General features: G+C 37.9%; 1 protein-coding gene across 1 annotated transcript; it reads left to right on the top strand.

The window, feature by feature from the left end:
* Positions 1-223: 223 nt before the first annotated feature.
* On the top strand, positions 224-23,505 carry LOC113888654 (axonemal dynein light chain domain-containing protein 1-like; the record flags this gene model as incomplete). The annotated part of the gene is given in 11 exon segments (XM_027535692.1): positions 224-396; positions 1,177-1,280; positions 4,380-4,450; positions 4,453-4,499; positions 5,144-5,229; positions 7,619-7,675; positions 11,859-11,961; positions 13,195-13,316; positions 17,494-17,634; positions 18,314-18,418; positions 23,287-23,505. Coding segments are annotated over 11 exon segments (1,166 nt in total), but the record flags the coding sequence as incomplete, so codon positions are not given.
* Between the last annotated feature and the right edge of the window lie 241 nt (positions 23,506-23,746).

The raw sequence follows: 23,746 nt of genomic DNA, 5'->3' as shown, positions 1-23,746 counted from the left end.
TTTGTGATTTCGGTAACATGAGTAGGGCAAACAGTATGAGTTGTTTTTTTTTTCTTGACTAGATGATTCAGTGTTTTAAATATTGTTGCTATTTTTGACAACCAGAAGCAATGGTTCTCTCTGTCAGCAACATATATATAGGATTGATGAGACAGCCTGGAAATCTCTAACTGACTAAAACAAAAAAAACTACAGTAAGCTTTTCTTTCCATTATTTTCTTAGGACTTCCTGAACTAAAGGAGAAAAAAATTTTGGTGGATCGGTCACAACCCCTTCCTACTTCCCTTCAAAATGAGTTCATCCCTGAGGAAGTTCTGCTTTCTCTGACCAATGCGGCCAATGCTGGTCCTTGTCCTGAAAACTTACTGCCTCCTAAGAAAATTAAAACTCCAAAGGTGTGTGTGTGTGTATGTGTGTGTATAAAGTACTTAGGAACATTTATCTTGACATCCAGTTCATTAAGTACTTATTTAATATGTTTTATATTCCAGATTGTCTTAAGGATATTTTAAAATTAATTCCTACATTGAAAGCTAAAATATTTTGCATGAATACTTTCAAGGAAATACTTGAGTATATCCATTAACCTGTTTCTGTGTGATTTACCTAAATGATCGTTACCACTCTTAGTCTTGATGTTTTTCTTTTTTAAAAAAAAAAGTTATTTATTTATTTGGCTGACTCGGTCTTGGTTGCTGCACATGGGCTTTCTCTAGTTGCAGAGAGCAGGGCCTACTCTCTCCTTGCAGCACACAGGCTTCTCATTGCAGTGGCCCCTCGGTCATAGCCGAGCGCATGCTCTAGGGTGCCCAGGCTTCACTGGTTCCTGCATGTGGGCTTGTTAGTTGTGGTTCCTGGACTCAGTAGTTGTGGAGCCCGGACTTGGTTGCTCTGAGGCTTCTGGGTCTTCCCTAGCCTGGGAAGTCCTTGTGCCCTGCATTGTAAGTCAGGTTTTTAACCGCTGTACCACCGGGGAAGCCCGGAGTCTTGATATTTTTCTTTCACTATTAAGTTGTTCTAGTTTCATTATAATTCTTCTGTTATCCAATAAGAATTATATTTTTTTCTAAACAGTATCCAAATGCCTTTAATGTACTCAAAAAATGATTAAGAATAGATTTCATTTGACTAGAGCGCCCTCTGCTGTGTATTCATGTTTTTTTTTTTCTCCCCAGGGTACTCTTCCTCGCTCTGTTGACCACGTCTGGCATAACCCTGTCCGAAGAAATAAGTTCAAATACCTGATTGACCATCCAGTTTCCCTAACGGGAGCTGGAAGGTAAAGAAGGAAGATAGTGGGGTAGATGCAGATGAACAGAGTCATTATCTCATTTTGTATGATTTCCTTGGGAGGAGCAGAACTGGAAAAATCACAGACTCATGGTTTTAAAGCTTGAAGTATCTTAAATGAACCAGCATACAATCTGAAGAGGGCATGGGTCTACCTTTTGTGTATGATTATTCTCAGTAGGAGGCAGCGGAAGCTGGCTCTTGTGACGTTTCACTCATTTAAGTTTGCTTTGCTGTGCCTTTGTGTGCTTGTCCCCTCACTCTCCTGTCCCTTGTTGTACCCTAGCAGGAGGGACAGTATCAGGCAGAACGTCTTTAGGGCCTCTTTTATTTGCACTTCTGAGAAAACTAGGTAACAGTTTTATGACATGCGAAAACTTGAAAAATAAGTGCTTGTTAGCCCCTGGTTTTCCTCAGAGCAAACCCTAAACCTTTACACGTGTGTGTGCTCAGTTGCTCAGTCATGTCTGACTCTTTGCAACCCCATGGACTGTAGTGCATCAGGCTCCTCTGTCCATGGAGTTTTGCAGGCAAGAATCCTGGAGGTGGGTTCCATTTCCTACTCCAGGGGATCTTCCAGATCCAGGGATCAAACCCAGGTCTCTTGCGCCTCCTGCATGGCAGGCAAATTCTCTGCCACTGCACCACCATCAAGGAAGTGATCAAATCAGCGAGTTATATTTGTTGTTTTTATATCATTCCTAAAAATATCCAAATTGTCAATATTTTCCCTGTGAAGATTGTGATCTAATTTTCTGTGTGTGGTTCATTTATCAATTTACTCCCTCCAAAAAAAAAAAAAAAAAAACTCACTCCTGCCATGCTCCTTATTGGAAGACCACTTAATAGTGAGTTTACAGTTACTAATACTTGGGTAGATTATTTGTTTTTTCTGAGTTCAGTTTCTTATTTGTAAAAAGGGAATAATAGACTTACTCTATTTTGTGTACCTGTCAGGGATATAGAAAACACAAATGAGATAATGAATATAAAGTGAAAGTGAAGTTGCTCAGTCGTGTCCGACTCTTTGCGACCCCATGGACTGTAGCCTACCAGGCTCCTCTGTCCATGGGATTTTCCAGGCAATAGTACTGGAGTGGATTGCCATTTCTTTCTCAAGGGGATCTTCCTGACCTATGGATTGAACTTGGGTCTCCCTCATTGTAGACAGATGCTTTACGGTCTGAGCCACCAGGGAAGTCCTCATATATTTCTTTGAGCCCCTTTTTTGGGTGGGGAGGCAAGAATAATGGAGTGGGTTGCCATTCCCTTCTCCAGGAGATCTTCCTGACCCAGGGATTGAACCCGGGTCTCCCACATTGTAGGCAGACGCTTTACTGTGTGAGCCACCAGGGAAGTCAATGAATGTAAGAGCACTTGTAAAACTGTACACTGCTGTTACTGCTGTGTAAATATAAGGTGTTATTCCTCAGTTATGTCTCAGTGCTAGAAAAAGTGGCAGAAATTTAGGCTATGGACTTCTGTGTTCTGGGGCTCTGGTGTCATAAGTATTGGTACTTTATTTTATGCCAGTGGACCATGACTTTAATTATTAACATTTAATAATTAGTAGTTATGAGATATTTGAAGTACTTTGAAAAATTATTAGCTCTGAGTGCAGCAATAATCTGACATTGAAATGTTAATGTCAAATGTCATCTAAGTAGGAATTTTTTAAAATGTGAAGATCTGTAGTGTGGCAAGACAGGACAGTGGCCTCTCTGAAATGTCCTCACTGGAGTCCTTGGACCCTGTGGATACATACCTTACGTGGCAAAGGTTATCCTGATTTGGCATTGGCAAGAGACAAGAGGAGGGTGATGATAATATCAATAAGTGTTAGTGACAGATATTGAGGACAAAGGATGGGACAGAATCAATTATGGATGCTGAGATTTTTGATGAGTAGAGTGGCGGTGCTAACTGACAGAATTAGGGATTACAGAAGCATGACAAGTTAGAATGGCGGGAGAATTATTTAGTCGTATCTAGAAGTTCGGAGAAGGCAATGGCACCCCACTCCAGTACTTTTGCCTGGAAGATCCCATGGACGGAGGAGCCTAGTTGGCTGCAGTCCATGGGGTCGCTAGAGTTGGACACAACTGAGCGACTTCCCTTTCACTTTTCACTTTCATGCATTGGAGAAGGAAATGGCAACCCACTGCAGTGTTCTTGCCTGGAGAATCCCAGGGATGGGGGAGCCTGGTGGGCTGCCGTCTATGGGGTCGCACAGAGTCGGACACGACTGAAGCGACTTAGCAGCAGCATCTAGAAGTAACAAGTATGATAAGGTGAGATTTGATAGTATAGCCAAGGGAGAAAGTGTAGGGAAAGCGCAGAGGAATGAGGCTAGGATGTTGGAGAACATTTCCATTTGGTAGGCAGGAGGTCACAGAGATGTCCAAAAGGGAGTGGGTGGGACGAGGGAACCAAGGGAGTCCAGTCATACAGAGGGCAGGGGAGAGAAGAGTATTTTTAGAAAGTGAGGTGATCAACCCTGGAAAATACCTGAGAAGAACAGTGGAAGATGAGAACTGGTGACTTAACTGTAGAAAGTCATCCTCAGCTTTCTGGAGAATGATTTTAGCAGAGAGATGGGAATGAAATCAGAATTGCAGGGAAATTTTAAGAAGTCTAATGTTGAGCAGAAAGTGCGAGGTAGATCAAGGTAACTTAATGACAATGCACAGTCAAGGGAAGATTTTTAGAAGCAGAAATGACCTGAGTTATAGACCGGAGGGAATATTCCAAGAGAAAAGGAAACACACAGAAATTATAATTGATGGAATGAGATCCCCAAGGATGTGGGCAAAGATGAAATGAAGGACTGAAGTGGAGGAAATAATCCTGGGGAATAGAATACATCTTAATCTGAGGTTGAAGGAAAGGAGAAAGAAGTTTGAGGTGGAGAAGAGGACGGATGTGGGGGAAAACCCTAATGCCTCAGCCTTCTAAGTAAAATAGGAGGTAAGGAGACCAGTTTTGTGTCCTTTTTTACCCACTAGAAGGATGTGTGTGGGCATTACCCACTTTTATCCAGTAGCCAAACAAAAAACTTATTTTGTAAATTTTTATTTTTTAATCTTAGGGATATTTCTTTTCTGTATGATGTTAAATATGTTAAAGGAGAGACGAGGGAGAGTGTGGTTTGTCCCCCACAACGGACCATGCACTGCAGGCACGTGATGGTATCATTGTCCCTCATAAGGTAAATGAAGTATTTGACAAATAACTTCCTCTCCCTCTCTCTACTTAAAAAATCCTCAAACTATAAAGCCATGTGAAAACTCTTAACGGTCTGCATTGTTTAAGTTTTCTAGTTTTTTTCATGGCACTTTCTAATTTTTTCTAGAAAAGGGAATTTACTGGGAGAAGATCAAATGTATCTTTAGCAGTTTTCCAAATTACAACTATTTAATCTTGAAAATACAGTATAGGAGCCTAGGTTTTTGTTTTTTTTTTTTTTAAGAAACCCACAGTTTAAAGTTGTAGAGTACTTGAAAGTAATACAACATCATAAATCAGCTAGATTTCAATTTAAGAAAAGGCAGAAAAAAAAGTTGTAGAATTCTTATTTTTGGCAGGTTGCTAAGGTAAATCTGAAATAACTCTTGAATTTTCAAGTCAATAGATTTCTTTGTTATTTAATACTAAAACCAAGATTGTTCTTTAATTCATGGTTAATTTTTTAACCTGTTTTTCTGCTAAAAGTTTATTATTCCTTGCCATGACCCATATTACTAAGTGTTATTTCTCTAATCAAAATCTCTTAATAAATAGTATCCTTTGGGGATAGGAATTAGGATTTATATGACTCATCTAATGTTTTTATTCTTGTTCTTTCTTTTTAAGCCAAAGAAGCTAACAGATACATTGATTCCTGAAGAATTTCATATTGTGTCAAATACCGGAGTTTCAGGTTTAGAGTGTTTCGATGAGTGAGTACTGGGGTATATGCTGAATATCTGACAAGTTGAGCTGTTTCCTGCTTCCCAGACATAGAGGAACCTGAGGCATTCACTCACATTCCTAGGCAGTTGTTTGGTTGCTGAGTTGTGTCTTACTCTTTTGTGACCCGTGGACTGTAGCCCGCCAGGCTCTTCTGTCCATGGGATTTCCCAGGCAAGAATACTGGAGTGGGTTGCCATTTCCTTCTCCAAGGGATCTTCTCAACCCAGGGATCGAACCTGTGTCTCCTGCATTTGGCGGGCAGATTCTCTACCACTGAACCACCAGGGAAGCCTTTTTCTAGTCAATATCTACAATGAAATGAATAAATGTTTGGCTTACCATGCTAATAAAATTTAAGGACAGTATCAAAAACTAATGAAAAATGTCTTACTTAAAAGAGTTTGAAGCAACAAGAATTTACTGTATGGTGCAGGGAACTGTGCGATTATAAAATATTCAATATCCTGTAATATCTTCAATATCTTGTAATAACCTATAAAGGAAAATATTCTGAAAAAAAATATATATATATAACTGAGTCACTTTGCTGTGCACCTAAAAGTAACCTATATTGTAAATCAGTTATATTTCGATTTTTAAAAAGTTGAGACTTTTGTGATTAAATTGTTTTCTTTTTCCTGTTGTTTAATTTTGAATGAAAAAAAATTAGATCTTTGTTCTGAGTGCTTGCTTCTTCTTTAGAAATGGTTTTGAGCAATAACAAAGGAAAGTAGCCCTCTAAGTTGAAACCTCATAATGCACGCTCTAGGGCTTAACTCCACACTTCAAACTAGTCATTTCCAGTTTTCTTTGATTCCTGCTTTATGAGGTTGAAAAAGGCTTTATTTTCCGAAACAATACTTGAATGTTTCATAATTTGAAATTTGAAAAACTAAAACTTTGGACTAGTTTTTATAGTAAAATATCCAGAAGCTGTCATTCATTTCACCTTATCCAGTACATATGTTATATGGCATTTCCTTATAATGGTGGGTTTCAGAACAGTATTTTGCCAAAGGGAACTAAATGCAACTCTTTTGGGGGATGACTTTTAATTTTTTATATAATTTTAAAGTTATAAAAATGTTACAAAAATAAGACAAGGAATGTTATAAAAATGTTACAAAAATAAGACAAGGAGTACATGTCTTACAAAAATAAGACATGTACTCTCTCCTGACTCACTGAGTAATTAATTACGTTTTGCCTCATTTGCTTTAATACACACACACACACACACACACACACACACTCTTAAACTATTCAAGAGTAAGTTGGAGGCCCTCATGACCTTTTGCCACCGAATACTTTAGTGTGTGTTTCCTTACAAAGCACTAGTTATAGATCCTGTGATGACTTTTTAGCTCCATCATTCTTGTATGTACTAGCTGCTGTTTTACAATATAGATTCATGGATTTCTCCCTTTTTTTGGTGAGTCATATTTCTTTGCTATCATTGATGTTCACGTTTTTCCTGATTTTGCTAATGCCAGCTCCTTTGAGCTGGCTCTTGTGTTCTTTAGGCACGTGCCCATCATTCTTTGAATGTTCTCTTATTTTCAGGCTCAGTGAGATTTTCAGGTTCGTCTTGGATTTCCCAGCTCCAGCTCTGAAATGAGCTACGAGTCACTTCTTCGAGAAGTACTGTTTTCCTTTTCGTGGAGAAGAGTTCTCAGCAACCAAGATCTGGGTGCTAGGCATGCTCATTGCTCCCAGGGTACCATTGCTTCTAGTCCCTCTCACACACTCACTTTTGAAACTATTTTGAGCCTTTATAGTCCCTGAATATTTTTTACGAATCTAAATTCTGAAAATGGACCTTATTAACCAACTGTGTTCCAGTAGGGGGCAGAAACAAAGTAAATGTTTTTCAACTGGAGGAAGAAAAAAGATACATAAATAGTAATAAATTTGAAGAATTGCCATGTGGTTCTCATTGTGATACCCACTTAGGTATAGGCACGTACTTCCAGGCGACAAATGTGTGTGTTGGGCATCAGGAAAACTGGGTTTGGTTTCATCTCTAGTTCTTATTAATTTTGTAACCTGTTTAGTCACTTAACTTTGTTGACTTCGGTATTCTTAGAACATTCTTCCACCTTTGATAGGTCATTTTTTTTTTAATGAATCAAAGAAATTTTTGTATTGTGATATATTGGAAAATGTGATTAATGCTCTTTTACTTAACTGTTTTAAATCTAAGTATCATTATATCTGTGTCTGTAGATGTCTAAGGCCATTTAAGTATGATCTTGTGTGTAAAACAATGGACCTTTCTGATTGTCCCCAAGCTTCTCAATTCTGTGAGATCTAAAGTTTTTCATGTTTTGTTATGTGATAAATAGGCCAAGCATTTACCTGTCTTATTTATTGCAGCAAATATACTACTCTCCTCACAGACAGCGAAAATAGGCTATTGCTCTTCCCATCCATGTAAGTACAGTTTATTTTGAGAATGTTTCTAAGAAAGAATAACTATATATTTTTTCCTTTTTATTGGTAGTTTATTACACAAAAATAATAAAATTATCATAGAAACCCAAGACAATGATTACCTACATTTCTGTCATTTATTCAGTGCTTTCTTTGTCCAACTGCATATTGATTCTTTACATATTTATAATAACATCAAAGTGCTAGAAAACACTTTTTTAAAAACTACCATTTTAAATGTTTTTTTTGTTCCTGTTTTTAAATTTTATTATGGGAAGAATATTTAATATGAGATCTACCCTCTTAATAAAATTGTAAGGGTGAAATACAGTGTTGTTAATTATAGGCCCAGTGTTATACAGCAAAGCTCTAGAACCTTGCATTATTGAAGTATTACGGCCTTGATTAGCAACTTGTCATTTCCTTCTCCCCACAGCCCTTGCAGACTGCTGTTAAACTCTCTGATTCTATGAGTTTGTCCATTTCACGTGAATGGAATCAAGCCCTGCTTGTTCTTCTGTGACTGGCTTATTTCACTTAGCATGATGTCCTCTTGGTACATTCATGTTGTTGCAGAGTACAGTGTTTTCTTTTTTTTTAAGGCTGAATAATATTCCTGCATGTGTGTGTATACTTCTTCTTCATTCATTCATTGATGGACGTTTAGGCTGTTTCCACTTCTTGGCTATTGTGAATAGAGCTTCAATGAACATGGAGTGCTAATCTCTCACCGAGATCCTTTTTTGGGGGTAGGGGGCCCCGCTTTGCAGCAGGCAGGATCTGAGGTCCTTGACTGGGAATCAGACCTGTGCCCCATGCAGTGGAACTGTGGGTTCACTGGGCCACCAGGAAGTCCCTCTCTTTGAGATCTTGGTTTCAAGTCTTTTAAGTGGGATTACTGAATATATATAAAATACCTTTATATTCTACGTTTAACTATTAGTATTTCTCTGTTTTGCTGTAGGCTTTTTTTTCTTATCTATCTTTGTGTATCTATCTATCCTATCATTTTCTTTTTGATTGTGAAGTATCTGGTATTAACACCTTGTTCAGTTCAGTTCAGTCACTCAGTCATGTCCGACTCTTTGCGACCTCATGAATCACAGCACACCAGGCCTCCCTGTCCATCACCAACTCCCAGAGTTCACTCAGACTCATGTCCATCGAGTCAGTGATGCCATCCAGCCATCTCATCCTCTGTCGTCCCCTTCTCCTCCTGCCCCCAATCCCTCCCAGCATCAGTCTTTTCCAATGACTCAACTCTTTGCATGAGGTGGCCAAAGTACTGGAGTTTCAGCTTTAGCATCATTCCTTCCAAAGAAACCCTAGGGCTGATCTCCTTTAGAATGGACTGGTTGGATCTCCTTGCAGTCCAAGGGACTCTCAAGAGTCTTCTCCAACACCACAATTCAAAAGCATCAATTCTTTGGTGCTCAGCCTTCTTCATAGTCCAACTCTAACATCCATACATGACTACTGGAAAAACCATAGCCTTGACGAGACAGACCTTTGTTGGCAAAGTAATGTCTCTGCTTTTGAATATTCTATCTAGGTTGGTCATAACTTTCCTTCCAAGGAGTAAGCGTCTTTTAATTTCATGGCTGCAGTCACCATCTGCAGTGATTTTGGAGCCCCAAAAAATAAAGTCTGCCACTGTTTCCACTGTTTTCCCCATCTATTTCCCATGAAGTGATGGGACCGGATGCCATGATCTTCGTTTTCTGAATGTTGAGCTTTAAGCCAACTTTTTCACTCTCCACTTTCACTTTCATCAAGAGGCTTTTTAGTTCTTCTTCACTTTCTGCCATAAGGGTGGTGTCATCTGCATATCTGAGGTTATTGAGATTTCTCCCGGCAATCTTGATTCCAGCTTGTGCTTCTTCCAGTCCGGCGTTTCTCATGATGTACTCTGTGTATAAATTAAATAAGCAGGGTGACAATATACAGCCTTGATGAACTCCTTTTCCTATTTGGAACCAGTTTCTGTTGTTCCATGTCCAGTTCTAACTGTTGCTTCCTGACCTGCATATAGGTTTCTCAAGAGGCAGGTCAGGTGGTCTGGTATTCCCATCTCTTTCAGAATTTTCCACAGTTTATTGTGATCCACACAGTCAAAGGCTTTGGCATAGTCAATAAAGCAGAAATAGATGTTTTTCTGGAACTCTCTTGCTTTTTCCATGATCCAGCGGATGTTGGCAATTTGATCTCTGGTTCCTCTGCCTTTTCTAAAACCAGCTTGAACATCAGGAAGTTCACGGTTCATGTATTGCTGAAGCCTGGCTTGGAGAATTTTGAGCATTACTTTACTAACATGTGAGATGAGTGCAATTGTGTGGTAGTTTGAGCATTCTTTGGCATTGCCTTTATTTGGGATTGGAATGAAAAATGACCTTTTCCAGTCCTGTGGCCACTGCTGAGTTTTCCAAATTTGCTGGCATATTGAGTGCAGCACTTTCACAGCATCATCTTTCAGGATTTGGAATAGCTCTACTGGAATTCCATCACCTCCACTAGCTTTATTCGTAGTGATGCTTTTTCTAAGGCCCACTTGACTTCATATTCCAGGATGTCTGGCTCTAGGTCAGTGATCACACCATCGTGATTATCTGGGTCGTGAAAATCTTTTTTGTACAGTTCTTCTGTGTATTCTTGCCACCTCTTCTTAATATCTTCTGCTTCTGTTAGGTCCATACCATTTCTGTCCTTTATCTAGCCCATCTTTGTATGAAATGTTCCCTTGGTATCTCTAATTTTCTTGAAGAGATCTCTAGTCTTTCGCATTCTGTTGTTTTCCTCTATTTCTTTGCATCGATCACTGAGGAAGGCTTTCTTATCTCTTCTTGCTATTCTTTGGAACTCTGCATTCAGATGCTTATATCTTTCCTTTTCTCCTTTACTTTTCACTTCTCTTCTTTTCACAGCTATTTGTAAGGCCTCCCCAAACAGCCATTTTGCTTTTTTGCATTTCTTTTCCATGAGGATGGTCTTGATCCCTGTCTCCTGTACAATGTCACGAACCTCAGTCCATAGTTCATCAGGCACTCTATCTATCAGATCTAGGCCCTTAAATCTATTTCTCAGTTCCACTGTATAATCATAAGGGATTTGATTTAAGTCATATCTGAATGGTCTAGTGGTTTTCCCTACTTTCTTCAGTAAGTCTGAATTTGGCAATAAGGAGTTCATGATCTGAGCCACAGTCAGTTCCCGGTCTTGTTTTTTGCTGACTGTATAGAGCTTCTCCATCTTTGGCTGCAAAGAATATAATCAATCTGATTTCGGTGTTGACCATCTGGTGATGTCCATGTGTAGAGTCTTCTCTTGTGTTGTTGGAAGAGGGTATTTGTTATGACCAGTGCATTTTCTTGGCAAAACTCTATTAGTCTTTGCCCTGCTTCATTCCGTATTCCAAGGCCAAATTTGCCTGTTACTCCAGGTGTTTCTTGACTTGCTACTTTTGCATTCCAGTCCCCTATAATGAAAAGGACATCTTTTTTGGATGTTAGTTCTAAAAGGTCTTGTAGGTCTTCATAGAACCGTTCAACTTCTAGCCAGTATTAACACCTTGTGAAGGTGAAGGTGAAGTCGCTCAGTCATGTCTGACTCTTTGCAACCCCGTGGACTATAGCCTACCAGGCTTCTCTGTCCATGGTATTCTCCAGGCAAGAATACTGGAGTACATTACCATTTCCTTCTCCAGGGGATCTTCCTGACCCAGGGATCGAACCCAGGTCTCCCACATTGGAGGCATCTATCCTATCTATCATTTTCTTTTTGATTGTGAAGTATCTGGTATTAACACCTTGTTAGCCAGTATTAACAACTTGTAGCCAATAGTAACAGCATGATGTTTATCACTCTACATTTTCTGTGTTATAATCTTACACAGTAGGTATATAAAATTTTTTTTGAGGGAGGAGAACATAACATTATTTTCTTTTATGAAAAAGAGGATCATACTATTTGTATTATTTTGGTTTTTGTTTTTTTGTTTTGTTTTTGTATTTTGCTTTACTGTATTATTGATATCCCACAAGATTAGTACATACAGGTATAATGCTTTAAAATGCCATTAATATTCCATAGTATGTACATTTTATTCATACATATTATGTTCCTTTTGCCTTTTGAGCATGACCTTTTGTAACATTCATTATATAAATCTGCCCTCTTAATCTTTTAGGAAACCTAATAAAAGAATAGAAGTAGTCCAACTGAATGATGTGATGGACACTATGCTAGAGAGGGCTGGTGTGGAAAATCAGGAATATACAGGGCCAACCAAGGTAATTGCAAACATCAGTGAAAACTAGTGGTTAAGAGCATTTGCTCTGGAGGTGAAATGCTTGGATTGGAATCCTGACCCTGCCATTTATTAGCTGGTGACCTTGGGCAGGTCATTTAATGTATTTGTGCCTTGATTTCCTCATCTGTAAATTACAGATAATAATATTTACCTCATAAGGTTGTTGTGGAGATTAAATGACATGATGAATGTAAAGTGCTTAGGACAGTGCTTGACATGTGGTAAACACTGTATAATTGTTTATTATTGTTATTGCATTTTAACCGAATATAAGGCACCATTGATTATAAAACCCTTATTTTATGTTCCATTAAAAAACACGCCAATTAAGCCATGCTTTCTTACCACTTGTACTTTTATTTTGCACCTAATGAAAGAGCTTTTTCAGTCTTACATAGATATAGATTTTTTTTCTTTATGGGGCTATTTCTCTTCTGTTTTGTAAAGTTTTATTTTTATAGAATTTGAAATTTGTAGACAAGTTCAGTATAAGGCACTCCAATGTAATCTTCACCCAGATTCATTAATGGTTTACCTTGTGCCCTGTTTGCTTTATCATTCTCTTTCTCTTTCTCTAAACATCCTCTATGTGTATGGGTTTTTTCCTGAACCATTTTAGAGTAAGCTGGCAACTTCATGCATCTTTATCACCAAACATTTTAGGGTATGTTTCCTATGAATAAGGACATTCTCTTACATATCTATAATATAGTTATCAAAATCAGGAAATTTAATGTTGGTATGATAATGTTATCTAATACAGGTCATTTTCAAGTTTCAAATTTTATTAATTGTACCTGTAATGGCTTTTATAGCTATTTCCCCCTCTATTTCAGAATCCCGGGTCACACAGGACTTTTAGTTGTCATGTTCCTGAAACTGTTCTCTGGTTTTCTTAACTTTGATATCTACAGAATGTTCCTCAATTTTGGTTTGTCTGATGTGTAATTATTCAATTCAGGCTTTGTATTTTTGGCAGGTATAACATAGTAGTAATATTGTGACTTTGTCAGTGCATCATATAAAGAGGTACATGATTAGACACTTTATTAACGTATCATTTTTATATATATTTATAAAGAAAAATGTAAGTGAACAAATTAATCTAGGTATTTCAAAAACTTACACTAGAACTTCAGAGTGCTTACCCCCTAAGATGTCTTTTACTGGCAAGACTCTAATAATACTGATTGTCTTACTAATCTTTTGCCAGATGCACAAACTGCTTCATATACTAAAGAAGGAACAGACCATTTATAACACAGTATTTCATGAACTGATTCGACAAGTCAGTGTGGACTGTGCAGATAGAGGAGAGCTACTGTCCAAAATCAGGTTCGAGTTGTCACTGGAGTATCCCAGTTTCCTCCTGAATTTTGTAGAGTAAAAGTATATTATCTGAGAACTTCTTTAAGTTGATTTCTGTTGGGATGTTTGACACCTCCTCTTTTAGGATTGGGAATGAAATGTGAAAAAGTAGAAAAAGATAGATTCTGAAGACAGAGCAGTCTGGTTTTAAATCATCATCTAGGTGTATGACCTTGGTAAAGATCTGTACCTTAGTTTTCTTATCTGTAAATGAGGATAATAGCTATGTGAAAATTTTCATTTGTCTTTTTGTTCACTTGTGAATGCTATTTACTGAGTGTCTACTATGGGTCAGGCATTAAGATGCTTCATAGAATTGTGGTGAGGTTTAAATGAGAGCACAGAAGTAAGTAGGTGCTCAACACAAATGATTATTATAGATTATGGTTATAAATACTATAAGTACTATAATTCTTCTTCTTATGACTATAGTGCTTTCCAAAAGCTGAAAGGAATAGTGGAATGCTGGGTTCTGATTACATATCTGCAGCTTACTTGCCCTGGAACCATAGGCAAATGATTAGATCTCTCTGATTATCTGTATCTCCTGAATGGAAATTAACAGTATACGTTTGCCCTATTTGTCCACTGTCTGCTTTGTGGAAACAGAGTGTGCCTCTCTGACAGTACTCATTAACTAGAAGCAAAGCCATTAATAGGAGACTGATCGAGATTAGAATACTAAGGAGTAAGTAGTTGGAACACCATCAAGAGCTGCAGAATGCCAAATCAGAATGAGGATTGGGACAAATGAAGGCTGAGTTGTCACTCTAAGAACAAAGTCAGGAAGGACAGATGAGGAATCAATTGGAGAGGAACTAGATGACTGTGTATCCAAAGTTTCTTTAGTGAGAGATTGATGTGAGTGGAACTCTTCCAGCTGATTTTAGGAGTTAGCTTTTACAGGCCAAAATAGGGTGGGGCCCTGTTCCAGGAAGTCTAGACAGAAAGAGATAGGGAAATCAAAGCCAGAATTGTTTAACAAAAATTGAGTCAGACACTAGGGAGACAAAAATACTAACTTCCAAGTGCCAGCAATAGGATCAGAATAGGGCTTGAAATGGGCTTCCCTGGTGGCTCAGAGGGTAAAGAATCCTGCAGTGTGGGAGACCTGGGTTCAATCCCTGGACTGGGACAGTCCCCTGGAGAAGGGAATGGCAACCCACTCCAGTATTCTTGCCGGGAGAATCCCCATGGACAGAGGAGCAACAGTCCATGGGGTTGCAAAGAGTCGGACACGCTGAGCAAATAAACACAGCACACAGGGCTTCAAAGCTAAGCATTTAGAATAGGGTAGAGTTGGAGTTAAGAATACAAAGTAGGTGGGGATAAACAATGAGGTTTCAGGATGATTGCTGGAAACATTCATGATGTGTTTGAGGAATAGTGAAACACTTTATCGGTTCAGCGTCATCTAATGTACGCTCTTCTGTTGTGGTAGGAGTTTTTTTTTGAAGAGCTAGGGCTCACCTTCAATGAGGAAGACATCTGTTGTCCTCAGGCTGGTATCTTACAGAGTCCTCCCTGTTTCACAAGATTTGGGGAGGATCCAATAGATATCCCCAGCAAATGGTAACACGTCGAATGCCCCAGAAATACTCTGTATCAGCCCCTAGCTGTTTGCTTGTCCGTTTCTTTGTCACTAGTTTCCTGCTTTATGTCTTTCTGATCAGCTTGTGTGTGTGTCTTTTCATGCAACTCAGGCCTGTTGCTGTAGCAGGAGGGTTTCATATGAAACAGAGGTTCATAATAGCTGTTTTTATAAGGGGAAGAATAACTGACAGATTGGTTATAAGCTGAGTAAGACTCACAGAAATAGGGTTACCACAGTAATTATTTTTGGTTGACACTATCTATGTTTATCTCTGCATGCAGGCACCTGACTTTTTTTCCGGTTGTTATTTTTTCCAGGATTTTATGGGAATTTTCAAATATACACATAAAAATGGAAAGAATTTTACTGTGAGCACACATACATCTAGATTCTGCCATTAATATACTTTTCTTGCTTTATCGCTTATCTGTCCATCTAGCCATCCTGGTATTTATCCACCAATTTTGTGTACTTAAAAGTAAAAGGCAGACATCAGTGTATTTCCCTTAGATACTTCAGCATGTATATCATGAATCAGTTCATTATCTATTTGCCATTTTGTTTCTTCTGAGTCTCATTCATGATGGTTTAATTGCATAAGTGTTTTCCAATCTTTGCTTGCTTAATTTGGCTAATCTTAACCATGAAATCCTTAGGATGTAAATGATGGATGCTTCCTGAAGAGATGATTTGCATTTTTTCTCTTCTGGAATCCTAGCTTCCTCCTACTCCCAGGTTGCCTGCTTTGAAGAAAGCCCAAGGCTTGGTCTCTGGGGCCCAACATTAGCACTTGTACTGGGCTACCTCTAATCTTGCGTTTTCCTAGTGAATAATTTTTACTGGTTACACTTCCCACTCCATTGTTAGCTTACTGTATTTAGTTTGTTGCTGTTGTGTTTTTTTTTTTTTTTTTTCTATTTCTAGAGGCTTGTGTTTCTTTCTGCGAGTGAAGTAATACTTCAGAAAGTATGCTTTATCATGGATATAATTGTGTGTGTGTTTTGTAAATAATTAATTTATTTTAATTGGAGGATAATTACTTTACAATATTGTGGTGGCATCTGCCGTACATCAGCGTAAATCAGCCATAGGCACACATGTAACCCCTCCCTCCTGAACCCTCCTCCCCCTCCCTCCTCACCCCATCGCTCCAGGTTGTCTCAGAGCACGGCTTTGGGTTCCTTGTGTCATACATCAAACTCTCACTGCCTGTCTGTTTTACATATGGTAATGCATATGTTTCAGTGCTATTCTCTCAAATCGTCCCATCCTCTCCTTCTCCTGCTGCTACTCCTGCTGCTGCTAAGTCGCTTCAGTCGTGTCCGACTCTGTGCGACCCCATAGACCGCAGCCCACCAGGCTTCCCTGTCCCTGGGATTCTCCAGGCAAGAACACTGGAGTGGGTTGCCATTTCCTTCTCCAACGCATGAAAGTGAAAAGTGAAAGTGAAGTCACTCAGTTGTGCCCGACTCTTAGCGACCCCATGGACTGCAGCCCACCAGGCTCCTCCATCCATGGGATTTTCCAGGCAAGAGTACTGGAGTGGGGTGCCATTGCATTCTCCACTCCTTCTCTTACTGTGTCCAAAAGTCTGTTCTTTATGTCTGCATCTCCTTTTCTGCCCTGCACGTAGGATTGTTGGTACTGTCTTTCAGATTCCATATGTATACGTTAATATATGGTATTTCTCTTTCTCTTTCTAACTTACTTCATTCTGTATAATAGGCTCTAGGTTCATCCTGTAGTTGTGTTTTAATGGAAAAGCCCTTCAGAGTGTGTTGTTCCTATATCGCCATGAGGGAAAATCCTAAAAAAAGTGTTTTAAAAATTGATGCTTCCCAATGAATGAGCTGCACACTGAGCTGATGAACTCCCTGTCACTTTAAGTGTGTAAGCAAGGGGTAGATAATTCTTTTTGTCAGGGGGTGAGAGATTCAACTAAATGATTATTCCAACTCAAAGATATTATAATCCTGGGGTCTCAGTGTTTAGAATATAATACCTAGATCACTTAAAATAAATGAAGACTTCTCAGTTATGGTATTCATAGTTTATCATCTAGAATCATTTCCAAATATTTTGTTTGATGTTGTTCAGAAGCAAGAGAAATTACTTACTGTACTTAGGGACTTACAGTTGGTGTCCTTTAACATTTTGGTCAATTTGAGAAAAGTGGTTTTATTCATGAATTTAATTTATAAAAGTCCCACTGTATTCAAGATACTGTCAGATGTTGTAAATGAATAAATATGTAAGACGTAATTTTTATCCTCATAGAGTTTCTAAATTAGAAGAAGAAATAAAAGAAGTCGTTATTTTGTTTTACATCTCAGACATTATGTTCCATAGTTCATTCACTCGGCATTCAAAATTCATTCAGGAGCATGGCAAGAATTCACAGCCTAGTTCTTTTTCTAGCTTGTTCTTCGCACATAGCTTTTATGAGTGTCTGTTCACTATTTCTTTCCTTAAAATTATTTTTCTATCTCACATATTTTCTGGCTCCTTTTCCTTTCTGCCTGATGTCTTGTTTTCCTTTTTCTCACGCAGAGAGCGGTACGTACAAATGCTTGACCAAATTGCCCGGCAGATGATTGACTTCTACAAAGACATGGTAACTCAGCGAGTGATGGACCAGCGCATTTTAGAAGAATTGTACAATTTTAAGAATGTTATTGAGGAACTGACCAGGTAACAGCTGTGCTTATCAAAGCTTTGTCTCTAAAGAGAGTAAAAGATACCCAGGGAAAGTAGAATGAGTAAAGGACTCTCTTACTCTCATTTCATTTTTTGCAACAGAAAGGCCTAGATAGAGATGTAGAGACATGGGTTACATAGGTTAACACAAAACTAGGGCTCTGTGTGTATGTATTTGATAGGGAAAAGACTCTTGTTCTTCCTTCCAAAATAGAGATGCTTATCTTAATCTGGTTTACAGAGCAGTGCCATGATTATGGATATTAAAGTTCAAATCCCGAAGAGAATAAGCAGTATGTATAATAGCTATCACATTTTGTGATCGGCTAACCTTGTGGCAAGATGTTAGTGGCAGGAGTGAAAACAATAGAATAGACATGCCAGAGGGTAGGATAGAGCAAGCCTTAAGGCCTTGGCTGCCTTCACTCCATTCTAGAGAGCTCTCCACATCTTCTTTCTGCCTCTTCTAGCCTGTCTGATTCCATGGCTAAACCTGGTTAGAGTTCACTTGAATGAACACTAGATTTCTTGCCTTGGTTTATAGGGTAGAAAAACTGGGAAGAGATATAGACATGATAACTGAGAAGATTCCTGAGTATAAATCTGATTTCCTAGGCAGAAACTTTTTCAAAATCTTCAGCTATGACTGTAAAATTGGCTTGCTCTATTTCAGGGAACTGTGTCTGGTTCGGGCACATGATATAAAATTAACAAAGGAAGCAGAGAAGGCCCACAGAGATTTGGCACAAGCTCTTTTAGATGCTGAAAAGAATGCCAGGTGAGTTACCAAATGTTAGCCATTATGTCATATTTGCTTCACGCCTTCTTTCAAGAAATAAAATTTTTTAGAAGAATTTGAAGGTTTTTAAAATTACGGCAGTTCCTGAAGGAGTTAATATACATAAAGCTCACTGTATATGTTAACTCTTTCACATACTGTTGTAATACACATCTTGTGTCTCCTTGTATGAAAGTTTTCCAGGGATGTAAAACCTAGAAGTGGAATTATGGGTCATGGCATATTCTAGCCTTGTCTTGCTCAGTTCAGTTCAGTTCAGTCACTCAGTCATGTCTGAGACTCTGCGACCCCTGCGTGAATCGCAGCACACCAGGCCTCCCTGTCCATCACCAACTCCTGGAGTTCACCCAAATTCGTGTGCATTGAGTCAGTGATGCCATCCAGCCATCTCATCCTCTGTTGTCCCCTTCTCCTCCTGCCCTTAATCTTTCTCAGCATCAGGGTCTTTTCAAATGAGTCAGTTCTTCACATCAGGTGGGCAAAGTATTGGAGTTTCAGCTTCAACATCAGTCTTTGCAATGAACACCCAGGAATGATCTCCTTTAGGATGGACTGGTTGGATCTCCTTGCAGTCCAAGGGACTCTCAAGAGTCTTCTCCAACACCACAGTTCAAAAGCATCAATTCTTTGGCAGTCAGCTTTCTTTATAGTCCAACTCTCACATCCATACATGACTACTGGAAAAACCATAGCCTTGACTAGACGGACATTTGCTGGCAAAGTAATGTCTCTGCTTTTTAATATGCTGTCTAGGTTGGTCATTACTTTCCTTCCAAAGAGTAAGCGTCTTTTAATTTCATGGCTGCAGTCACCATCTGCAGTGATTTTGGAGCCCAGAAAAATAAAGTCTGACGCTGTTTTCACTGTTTCCCCATCTATTTCCCATGAAGTGATGGGACCGGATGCCACGATCTTAGTTTTCTGAATGTTGAGCTTTAGGCCAACTTTTTCCCTCTCCTTTTTCACTTTCATCAAGAGGCTCTTTAGTTCTTCTTCACTTTCTGCCATAAGAGTGGTGTCATCTGCATATCTGAGGTTACTGATATTTCTCCTGGCAATCTTGATTCCAGCTTGTGCTTCCTCCAGCCCAGTGTTTCTCATGATGTACTCTGCATACAAGTTAAATAAGCAGGGTGACAATATACAACCTTGACGTACTCCTTTTCCTATTTGGAACCAGTCTGTTGTTCCATGTCCAGTTCTAACTGTTGCTTCCTGACCTGCATACAGGTTTCTCAAGAGGCAGGTCAGGTGTTCTGGTATTCCCATCTCTTGAAGAATTGTCCACAGTTTATTGTGATCCACACAGTCAAAGGCTTTGGCATAGTCAGTAAAGCAGAAATAGATGTGTTTTTTTGGAACTCTCTTGCTTTTTCCATGATCCATCGGATATTGGCAATTTGATCTCTGGTTCCTCTACCTTTTCTAAAACCAGCTTTAACATCTGGAAGTTCATGGTTCATGTAGTGCTAAAGCCTGGCTTGGAGAATTTTGAGCATTACTTTACTAGCGTGTGAGATAAGTGCAATTGTGTGGTAGTTTGAGCATTCTTTGGCATTGCCTTTCTTTGGGATTGGAATGGAAACTGACCTTTTGCAGTCCTGTGGCCACTGCTGAGTTTTCCAAATTTGCTGACATATTGAGTGCAGCACTTTGACAACATCATCTTTCAGGATTTGAAATAGCTCAACTGGGATTCTCTTGCCTCCACTAGCTTTGTGTGTGTGTGTGTGTGTGTGTGTGTGTGTGTGTACATATATATATATATATATATATATATATATATATGTATAAGCTGGAGATAGAATATATATATAAATATACTTTTTCATATTCCTTTCCATTATGGTTTATTATAGGATATTGAACATAGTTCCCGTTTAATACAGTAGGATCTTGTTTATCTGTTTTATATATAGGAGTTTGTATCTGCTAATCCCAAAGTCCCAGTTTATCCTTACTCCATTCCCTTTTCCCTTTGGTTAACCATAAGTTTGTTTTCTCTGCCTACATCTCACCAATTTCTAAGTGTTGGCGTGCTCATTCTTGGATCTTTCTTCTTTCTATACTCATTTCCTAGGAGAATCTATTCAGTTTCCTGGCTTTAAATGCCATCATCTATATACTCTCAATTCACAAATTTCTATCTCCAGCTTCACCCATGTACACCAATTTTTATCTCTAGCTTCAGTCTTTTCTTTGAATCCCAGACATGTATTCAACAGACTTAACGTTTTTGCTTAGATACTTAACATTTCCAAACTGAAGTCCTGTTCTTCCCCCTCAAATCTGCTCTTCCCACATTCTCCTCCCCTTTCAGTTAATGGTAACTCCCTCCTCCTAGTTGCTCCAGCAAGAAGTCCTGGCATTATCCTTGATCCCTTTTTTCTCTCACATGTCTCCATTAGCAAATTCTGTCAGCTCTCCTTTCATTATATATACAGAATCGTCACTACTTTAAGTACTACCATCTTCATGTCTTGCCTGGGGTATTACAATAAACTTCTAAATGGCCTTTTTACTTCTGGCTTTACACTCTGTGAGTCTGTTCTCCACACATCAGCCAGTGTGATCTCTTAACACTTGACTCAAATGATGTCATTTCTCTGTTCAAAATTCTTCAGTACCTCCCTATCTTACAGTAAAAGACCATTTTAAAAAAATCACAGGACTCCTCCTACCAGAATTTCTCTGACTTCTACTTTGTTCTAAATCTGCTTGTCTTTGTGCTGTTCTTTAAACACACTACGGTGGCCTGCTTTAGGTCCTGGAGTCCTTCTCCCCCAGGCAGCTGTATGGTTTCTTCCCTCCTTCTTTTGAACCTTTGCTCAAATGTATTGTCAATACGGTCTTTCCTGATCCCTCTATTTAAAATTGTAATACACTTCATATTCTTAATCCCCTTTATCTGACTTATTTTTATCCACAGCAGTATCACTACTTAATATAGTATGTTTTACTTTAATTTATTTATTAGCTCTTCTAAATAAACTTTATAAGGGCAAAATTTATTTTTAGTTTTTGTTTAGTTTTGAATATTACTTGGGATATAGCAGGCACTAAACAGATATTTGTTGAATGAATTAAAAAAATAAACTAGACCTTCTTTTGTGCTAATGTCCATCATAAGAACAAAACATCTTCTAAAATCAAAGAGAAGGGGAAGAAAAGAGAGGAAAAAGGTCTCACTTTCTTTAAACATTGATGGTTCTGAAGTAGGATGGTTCATGTTTTGCATGTGATTAGAAATTACAGGTAATATTTTTATAATGATTATTTTGTTGAAAATTTGGAAAATACAGACACACATAAATAAGAAAATAAAGAACATTCACAATTCTTTTAGAGTTAACTACTATTACTATTTCATTATGTTTTTCTTTTTTCTATGTATTTTTTTTAAATCATAAAGCTGAATATAGGCCATTATAATTTGGGTTTTCTTGTTTTATGTTTTACACAAACATTTTTCCTACAGTATTAAGTATTAATACTTTATTAAGTATTAATTATTAAGTCTTATGTTACTATATTATATATTATATAAAATATTAATTAATGCTAATTAAGTATTAAGTATTAATACAGTATTAAGAACATGATCTTTAATTAGCAACAGAGTATTTTCATCAGAGAGCTACATTCTGTATTTTATTTGGCCAGTCCATTGTTTTTGGACATTAAAGTTATTTCTGCATTTTTTCTTTGGCTGTTATAAACAAGGGTCATTAATTTTAGTGCATAGCTAGTGCATTAATTTTAGTGTGTAGCTGTTAAGCTTATAGCTTGTTGAATTTTTACGTGTATATTCATCTGCATGTATGTGACATCTACGGTGATTAATTTTTTTGCAGTTTGAACAAGTCGAAGCCTCCGAATAGAAGGAGGCTTTAGGAGCTGATGTTAGTGGCTAATGGCTTTCAATGAAATCAGAAGAATTTTATGTCACTAGCTTTTTATTCTTTCGGAAAAGTTAGTGTCCTTGTTGTTGTTTAGTCGCTAAGTCACGTGCAACTCTTTTGAAGCCACATGAGCTGTATCCCACCAGGCTTCTCTGTCCATGGAATTTTCCAGGCAAGAATACTGGAGTGCGTTGCCATTTTCTTCTCCAGGGGATCTTCCCCACCTAGGGATAGAATCTGCGTCTCCTACATTGGCAGGCAGATTCTTCACCACTGAGCCACCAGGGAATAACTAATATTCTTTAGGAGGAAGTGTTTCAAAAGGTTTGTGAAAAGCTGCCAATCACTTTATAACTTCTGTGTTTGTATTTAATCTTGGAAGGGCTTTTAATTCAGTTAGAAGGAAAAGATATATTTTGGTAAACATGAAGAAAAAAGATTTAAGATAAAGGTACTTAATTAAACTTAAGCTTTTGATTGGTATAGAATTTCTTTAAATCTTATGCTAATTATATATAATTTAAAAATATAGCTCACAATTATTGGGCTTTGTGCCTTTGTATCTTCTTAGTAAAGAATTCTAAAAAGCTAAAAACAGTTATATTACTACTACATTTATTTAGAATTTTTTATTAAATATCTTGTTATTATACCACTGGAATACCATGGTGTGAAAATTCTAGAGAATAAAGAAGAATACGATGAAAAGTGTTTAGAGCAGGGAACAATATATTAATCTTTTTCCTTAAGACCTCTGTAAGATTTATACATAAAATGTGAATATTTTTTCTTCTATTTCCCTGTATATCAATGTTACTAACATATCCAGCAGTTATGCCATAATTACCTTATGATGAGTTTTAAAGGAACAGATTGCCTGCTTTAGAACAAAGTTATTTTTTTGAGATATGTATTTATATATCTGTTTTTTAATTTTTCTTTTAGAATTGTAGAAGAATATCATGACTTATATACATTACAAAGAGAAAGGATGGAGAGTGATATTAAACAGTTAATGGCGGAAAGAGATATCTGGAGCTCAGCTACGTATGAATTATCTGTAAAGGTTGTTTCATCTGAAATCAACTTCCTTTTTGGCTAGATAAAGTTTCATTTTATAATTTTCAATAATCTAGACAAAAATTTTGTTTTATTTTAAAATTTTTATTGAAGTATACTTGATTTACAATGTTGTATTTAATTTCTGCCATACAGCAAAGTGACTCAGTTATACCTATATAGACATTCTTTTTTCATCTTCTTGTCCATTATGGTTTATCACAGGATATTGAATAGAGCTGCCTATGCTATACAGTATAGGACATTATTGTTTATCTGTCCTATATATAATAGTTTGCATTTGCTAATTCCAAACTCCCAATCCTTCCCAGCCTGACTCTCTTTC

This window comes from Bos indicus x Bos taurus, unplaced genomic scaffold, assembly GCF_003369695.1.
Source record: "Bos indicus x Bos taurus breed Angus x Brahman F1 hybrid unplaced genomic scaffold, Bos_hybrid_MaternalHap_v2.0 tig00000576_arrow_arrow_obj, whole genome shotgun sequence".
NCBI lineage: Eukaryota > Metazoa > Chordata > Mammalia > Artiodactyla > Bovidae > Bos > Bos indicus x Bos taurus.
Note: the sequence above shows the minus strand (reverse complement) of the source record. Positions and strands in the feature narration are given on the sequence as shown.